Source organism: Aplysia californica, unplaced genomic scaffold (assembly GCF_000002075.1).
Source record: "Aplysia californica isolate F4 #8 unplaced genomic scaffold, AplCal3.0 scaffold00440, whole genome shotgun sequence".
In the NCBI taxonomy this organism is placed as follows: Eukaryota; Metazoa; Mollusca; class Gastropoda; order Aplysiida; family Aplysiidae; genus Aplysia; species Aplysia californica.
The window spans coordinates 124,722-132,888 of record NW_004797710.1 but is presented as its reverse complement, the minus strand read 5'-3'; the positions used below and the strand labels follow the sequence as shown (position 1 = coordinate 132,888).

The window sequence follows — 8,167 nt, the reverse complement described above, 5'->3', positions numbered from 1 at the left end:
TTAGCTAACTGACCTACTGAGATAAACAGACGCTTTACTGTCGCCATCTTATCTGGAACCCACGTTATCTCCGGCACTTTTTCTGCGTTCTTTGAGCGAGAACCATCTAAATCTTCCGATCGCTCAACTACAGTTCTACTGCTTTTGAACACTGCGTAGAAATGGAATCTTTTACTACTGATGACGGCGTTCAGGTACTTGTCCTCTCGAACACGGACGTTTTGCGTTAGCTGGTTGGCAGCTCGAGCGACTTTGTTGAGGACTTCGACGCTCTAAGTTTTGAGAGTCAGGAGTCAGCCAAAGAAGTCTACTTTGCTGGCAGCGACGATGAGGGTGCGAATGATCTCGGCACTCAGCCTACCCCGACGACACCCCCTTTCACGGGCAAGCCTGGGCTGCAGAAGAGGGTAGACGCTGATGTCTCTTCTTTCACCTACTTGAAATTACTAGTTGGTGACAACGTCATGGGGAGAATAACCGAGGAAACGAACAGGTAAATATACCCCAAATGAAACTAAGTAACATCATAACTTACAAGATCTGAAAGAAATCAATTTGAGGGTTTGTAAAGCATATATTATAATAGGAATGGTAAAGGTAAAGTTTGTTGGAAAAAAGGGGGGAGGGGGGGCAGGTTACAAATCAATGGAAAAAAGTGAGAAAGGAAACAGAAAACAAGGAAGATCAGTTCTGTTTGGTGACATACACACATATATACATATATATATTATATATCCACCACTTCGGTAAGTGGGTCGCAACCACTGTCGAGGAGATGTGGGCTTTCTTCGGCATAATTACGGCCATGGGCCTAATCAACATAGGAGACCTGGATGACTACTGATCCCACGATGCGGTCTACGGCCTCAGCTTCTTTGGGGCATGCATGACACGGGATCGCTTCATGCTGCTCCTCACGTTCCTTCACCTGAACGACAACGACGCAGCGCCCGCGAGGGACAGCCCCAACTTCAATCCCCTGTACAATATCGCTCCATTCCTGGAACATCTTCAGCAGTTGTTCAAGGAAACCTACTATCCCACTCAGAGACTGGCCGTCGATGAGGCGATGGTAGCTTGGAGGGGCCCTCTGTACTTCAAAGTATACAACCCGGAGAAGCCTGACAAGTTCGGGATGTAGTTGTTCATGCTGTGTGACTCCGTCAACGGCTACTGCTCAGCCTTCGAAGTGTACAGCGATAAGAAGCCAGCCTCACGAAAGGGGGCCACCTACGACATTGTGCTGCGGCTGCTGACTCCATACCTGGACGCCGGTCATCACCTTTACGAGGACAACTACTACACCAGTCCGATTCTGTTCACCGACCTTCTATCCAGGAAAACACCAGCCTCGGTACCTTACGTACAAACAGAACCGGAGCAGCAGCCGCCATGAAAGGTAAAAAGGTCGTCAAGACGAAGGGAGACCTGAAGGTGATGACTAACAGGAAGCTGACCCATATCAAGTGGATGGACAAGAAGGAGATCAACGTGCTGACGACCATCCATGACGCCTCTTCACAGCGCACAGACCGTCATGACAGAGATGGCAACCTTGTAGACAAATTCAAGGCTGTGATTGACTACAATAAATACATGGGCGCTGTGGACCGGTCAGACCAGATGGTCCAGTATAGTTCATTCAAGAGACGGACTATGAAGTGGTGGAAAAAGCTGTTTTTTCATTTGTTTATGCCGGCAGAATTGAATGTGTACCTTCTGTACAAGGCCACAGCAGCAGCAAACAGGGCGAGATCCATTAGCCACTGAACCTTCCGCCGCCAGCTCTGCAAGGAGATGGTGTCATTTGCTCCCATTCGAGATGCTAGAAGGAGGGCACTTCCCAGTCCAGGCGCGGACCCACTGCACAGGCTGACTGGTCGTCACTTCCCCTCCAAGGTGCCAAACCAGGGACAAAAAAGGAAGCAGCCGTACAGGAACTGCTTTGTCTGCTCCGAGACAAGCCAGAAGCGACGAGAGCTTGGAGCTGCACCGAAGAAAGTGTCAACAACCTTCGAGGGCAGGATATGTGACTTTGGACTTTGTGCCGCTCCTAGTTTCGAGCTCTTCCATACGCAGAAAGACCACCAGCGAGCTCGGAGGAAGCTCTTACAGCAGACAACAGACCAGTCAGCCGCAGAACCAGCAGGCACAGCAGCAGACCAGGCAGCCTAAACTTAGACATAGTTCCACATCAAAATGTCTTTGTCAAGGTCCTTTTGAGGGCCAACCCCCTCGCATTGTACTGGGCCTCAACGCGGCAGAGGGGTGAACAATCATTCTTTGATTGGCCAACTGCAGTACAGACTGAAAATCTCCAAGAATTCTATTTCAAACATTTAAAAATACAAATTTGAACAGTGCCTAATAAAAGTGAGAGACTGGTTTTCATCATTCCATACAGGATTACTGTGAAATTCTTGTTGGATTACAAAATTGGGAACATTTGCATTTTTTTTTTTGGAGTATGTATAGACTTGTGAGCGGGAATTTTCGCCATAGAAGTGCTGGGTAAGTCACATGTGTTGTCAATGTTTTCCTTCTCTTACCTGCGTGTGAAACTTGTAAACAAATCTAATTCAAACAACAATACATAGATCTACTAATATGGTTTCATTAACAGCTTTCAGTTTATTATTTTGAAAGGGAGTGTATACAGACCCGGTAACTGGGAACAAAGTCACAAAGTATACAGACCCGGTAGGGGAACTCTTTTGTGATTTCGGAAAGTTTCAGCGCCCTCTTGGCTCAGGGTAGACCTAGGTACTTCTAGATCTATGGCCTAGGTCTAGATTCTAGATAGACGGACATAAATCATTGATCTAATTTCGAGGTTAGCCTAGATCTAGATCTAAACGAAGACTGCGGATGTCTTTTCGATGAAAGATAATTTTTCCTCCGTTTTTGGACTTGGAGGAATCACAATTTGAGAAAAGTACAATGTCATAATTTTAATGATCAATCGAGCAGTCTCTCTCTCTCTCTCTCTCTCTCTCACACAAACACACACACACACATACACACTACCGGGTCTGGGCGCTGAAACTTTCCGACCTCCAAAGAGTTCCCCTACCGGGTCTGTATACTTCGTGACTTTGTTCCTCGTTACCGGGTCTGTATACACTTCGATTTTGAAAACCATACCTCTGGAAAATGAAGTCCTTTCTGAATTTAGAAATGTATACTTGTCTAGGGTTTTGGTGAATGTATGCGCGCTTACTGTCAAGATACAAAATGAAGCAATAACATTCCCCGCGTGGGCCTTAAAACGACCCGGCCAGCGCTCCGGGGCCGGTCACGAACGGTCAAGGCTTAGCGAGCCCGGCACGGAGCACGCTCAGCGCTTCCGGTAAGCGCTACAAGGGTTAATCACTATAAATAAGGAATACGAAGCATTAGGGTGGTACATATGCAAGCGTTAGGTGGGTTTTTTTTTTAACTGGTTACTTAATTTTTTTAAAGTAGGGCCTAACAAAAACTAAGCGAAGTGGCTTGCCGTACTTAAGTACGGCTAGCCTGAGAGTATAGCCGTAGTACGGCTAGAAGCCGTACTTAGATCTAGGTTCGGCCCTATCGACTCAAACCTGTTACGCAGTGGCTACGTTCACGGCGCCGTGAACGTAGTCTGCAGGCTAGTTTCACGGCGCCGTGAATGTAGTTGGCAGGCTACGTTCACGGCGCCCTGAATGCAGTTTGCAGGCGCTGTTGAGGCTACGTTCACGGCACTCAAGCTTCGTTTAGACGGAGCGTCCACTGCCGGTTTAAGGCATGAGGCGGGGGAAATTTTGAAATTCGTTATGAAGAAGAAACTAAGCTTACAAATGTGGTAGCATCATTGGGTAGCATCAATATGAATAGAGTGGAGAATTAAGTCATGAGGTAAAATTTTGAAAATTCTTTTGTGTTGCTAAGGCAACGCCCCTTTTGGAATGTCATATATATAGAAAGTGCACACATTTCTTTAAAAAATCTATCATAAGGTTATAAATTATTTTAAATGTTACAATAAGTGGTTTTGCAGCCTTCCGTGGCTGTTTTAGAGGATGGACTTTGCATTTTTGATGTAGGACGAAAAACTTTCCCAGAATCGAGGTCCTAAATATGGGAATATTTTGACCACAACAATCTCAGATCCAAACAACGGATTAAATTTATAATAAAATCATTTATTCAAGATTTTTTTCTGACTTCACTACTTATTATACTAGAATAATGTTTCATCTATCAGTATACCGAAAATTATGACGATATCTTAACAACTTTTCGCCTGATGGATTTTTGTGTCCCCCCCCCCGAAAGAGCCCAATTTGAGAGAAAACTCCTAAAAGTTTGGACGTGCAAAACTTACTGTAAATAGTAAATGTAGTCTGTTATACAGTTGCGTCCCAAAAAAACTTGAAAATGTAATCACCCAGTCATCGTGTTAAAGCCTTGCATTACCCATTCATGCAGCATTCCAATTTAAAGCTAAATAAATTCTTCATCATCTGACTCTTTAATATTTAATCTATTTTAAGAGACGCCCGAGATATTGTCACTCAAAATTGACCCTAAAAAAATAAGGCTTGGCAAAATTGTGCGAAATCAAAGAAAAGTAAAATTGTCTTTGCGCATTTATTGAAGATTATCAATATTGATCGAATGGAGATATATTGAAGGCCCAATGAATGGAGAATTGTGTCTTTGCAATAAACAATATTTTATTACCGTATTTTGTCACGATAGTTTCAAACATAACGGAAAACAGAGCAATCACATATACCACACAAAACTTCGACTCAACAGTAATTGTGTTCATTGTTATTTTGCTTAGGAACCATTGGCTTTGTGTTGTGCACGAAACCTTTAGGCATCAATTCTATTCAGTTTTGGACATATTTATCAGTCATTTCATTTCAAATGTCACAGAGAGTTGCAAACAAAGGGTCTGAATTGAGGGCAAAGCCGTTTTTCTTCAGCCGCTGTTTCATGGGACTTCACATACCTGTAGGATTCATATCGGGGCTGTTTGCTGCTAACTATTCGAACGTTGACTTGATTTGGTTTTTTAAGAATGCCGTGTTTCGCATGGGGATGACTACTTGAATAACACCTTGACGAAAATAAGGGTAAGACATGAAGCTCCAGCACTTGCGTGATGTAGTCCACTAAACCAAGGCATCCGGTGATTCTCACGAGAGCGACTTTGTTCATTCCACCCCATGCCACCCAAAATCATGGCAGTTTCGTGGCCTCTGTTCCTCACTGACAGATGTTCAAAAATCTTACAGGGTCTCTGTGCAAAAGAGGTTTCGCGCTCGGTAAGAAACCAACAGCTCCTGAACAAAAACAAAATTAAAACTAATGAGCACAAGTAACTGTTACGTTCAGGTTTTGTGAGGCATTTGTAACTGCTCTGTTTTTCAATCTTCATTAGTTTTCTGTTCAGCTCTTCGTTGTTGGTGTTTTGGAAGCTCTGAAGTGCATTGAACATACTTTTGCTAATGCGATGTGTGTAGTTATCTTTTACAATTTCAAAGTCATAAATGCCATAAAAAATTGAGCATCGGATGAGATTTGGCATCTCCGTCACACAGTATCCTGCTGTGTACTAAACCTCAGTGTTCCGCTGATTTTGTGAATATTGTTTCAGCCTCCATAGCTTTTGCACTTCCTTGTAAATTTTGCTGACACTTTATTTGATGGTGGGTTCTCAACGGCAGAATAAAAAAGCGCATCTCCGTCATTGTCACCTACTTCTTTATCTTTCTTCATGGGTGAAATTTTCTTTTTGGCAATGGGGTGAGGAGCAAGTTCATCCTCATCTAAAGTTTCCTCTTCACTATTATCACTCTCACGATATGTTTCATCACTATACCTACACCACTAGTGCCTATCAATGTTCGAACTGCCGTGTGATGTGCTGAAGAATGTCGATGCCATTGCAGTAGGCTGTGGTAATCTTGAGAAATTGAGGCTAGGACATCAAAGTATTTTGGAAAGGTGTTCAAAAAGCATTTTCTGAGCTCTATAACTGTTGAAACTGGGGTACTGCCGAAACAGCACTCTCATCTCGTTGATTAGACGCTAGCATCAGCATCAGTAAATGTCATTGAAAGAGACGATTATGAGGCTGAAACAAAAGAATGAATTGAGTGTAGGAACTGATCTAAAATCTCTGTCTGTCTGTCTGTCTGTCTGTCTGTCTGTCTGTCTGTCTGTCTGTCTGTCTGTCTGTCTGTCTGTCTGTCTGTCTGTCTGTAAATATAAAGACAGACACAGTTTTGGTGTAGAACAAAATAAGACAGTAAAGTTGAGTAAAGGGAACATTGACCAATAATGAGTTTCTCAGATAAGGAGACCTGGCAATAATATTGAGAGCTTTCGTTTTCAGTTCTTGTCTCGTAGTTGCAAGAAATAAAAAATAAAGATAACCGTGCTATCAACTTTCCTTATCTCTTTACTGTATAAAAATGCATACATGATATGAAATACGCTTGTAAATAGTTTGAATGAAAGAATGAATATCTCGTTCTGAGCCAAAGACATAATACGCACACACACACACAGAGAGAGAGAGAGAGAGAGAGAGAGAGATAGATAGAGAGAGAGAGAGAGAGAGAGGGGGAGGGGGCAGAGAGAGAAAGAAGGTTGGGGGGGGTGAGTTTGGGGCGCGACAAGGTGGGGGGGGGGGGGAGAAAGAGAGAGGGAGAGAGAAGGGGGGGGGACAGACAGACAGACAGACAGACAGAGACAGAGAAAATAGAGAGGGGGTGGGGAGAAAGAGAGAAGGAAAGAGAAAGGGGAGAGACAGACAGAAAGAGAGAGAGGGGGTGTTTTCTATTATGATAAGAATTATTCCCGTCATTTTCTCTCTGCGTCGGTTCCCAGGCTTTTTCATTTTCCTTCATCTCATGGGATGGAACATTTGAAGCTGGCCAAAATATTAAATATACGTCACTGTAGTCACTGACTAAAACCGGCAGTGGACGCTCCGTCCAAACAAAGCTTGAGTGCCGTGAACGTAGCCTCAACAGCGCCTGCAAACTGCATTCAGGGCGCCGTGAACGTAGCCTGCCAACTACGTTCACGGCGCCGTGAACGTAGCCACTGCGAACCTGTTAAGTACATAGATCTCATTAGATCTAGATCTAGTAATTATTCAGGTTCAAATACATGCAAGTCAGTAAGGCACCTTTTGGTTTTGTCTGAAATACAAATACTTAAGGCATTGCAAACTAAAAATTTCATTTACAATTCAGCCATCAATATTAAGTACGGCTAGCCAGACAGTCTAGCCGTACTTCCTTAAGGCTAGCCTGGCTGTCTATACTTCCTTAAGTACGGCTAGACTACCAGTCTAGCCATACTTATCTTAGGCCTTATTAACATTAGAAAACATGAGGTTTAAAATACATGCACTGTCATTAAGGCACCTGGTTTCGTCTCAAGGCAGCTTTCACAAATCTTCCTGTCCAACACAATCTAAAATTGTAATGCCTCTTACAACTTCCACAGACCCTCTGCATGACTTTTTTGGTGTTATTTTTACAAAATGGTCATTAGAGAGACAATAAAAACAAGACGGTGTTGTTTTCTTGTTTTTGTTGATTTTAGTGTCATAAATGCGATAAATGAGACCCACAAAAGTTCCCTCAAAATAGCATGCACACATGGATAATCTTTAAACAAAAGTCAAGACAGGTTGCAGTTGTAATTTTTTGCCATGGAAAGTCTATTAAGTTAATGTTTTAACAAGTAAAACTAATAGTAAATTCAAGACGAAAAGTTTAAAAAATGTGCATTTTTTCAAAACAAATGTTAGCACATTTTTAAAGATCGCGTGTGTCTCAGATAGAGAGTTGACAAAAACACTCATGAAAGTATGAAAATTTTGCATATCCAGGGTTTATTTGTGTGAATGTAAGGGAAAATAGGCTTAACTTTGGCATTAGAGCATCAATTTGTGTGTGTGTGTGGGGGGGGGGGGAGAGAGAGAGAGAGAGAGAGAGAGAGAGAGAGAGAGACAGACAGAGAGAGAGAGAGAGGGGGGGGGGGGGGGGGGTTATTTGGGGAAAAAAATGAGAGTTTGGGTCACATGGGTCTGCATTGCGTAACCACGTAGCGCTCTATCGGAAGTGTACGAACGATGCACTATGGACGCGATTTGTGAACGAATGCGGTTTTT

General features: G+C 43.1%; 1 protein-coding gene across 1 annotated transcript; it reads left to right on the top strand.

Moving 5' to 3' along the window:
* The first annotated feature begins 1,392 nt into the window (after positions 1-1,392).
* Positions 1,393-1,770, top strand: LOC101847516 (piggyBac transposable element-derived protein 4-like). Its single transcript, XM_005104890.1, has one exon. It carries the CDS (start codon positions 1,393-1,395, stop codon positions 1,768-1,770), a length of 378 nt encoding a protein of 125 aa, XP_005104947.1.
* Positions 1,771-8,167: the final 6,397 nt, after the last annotated feature.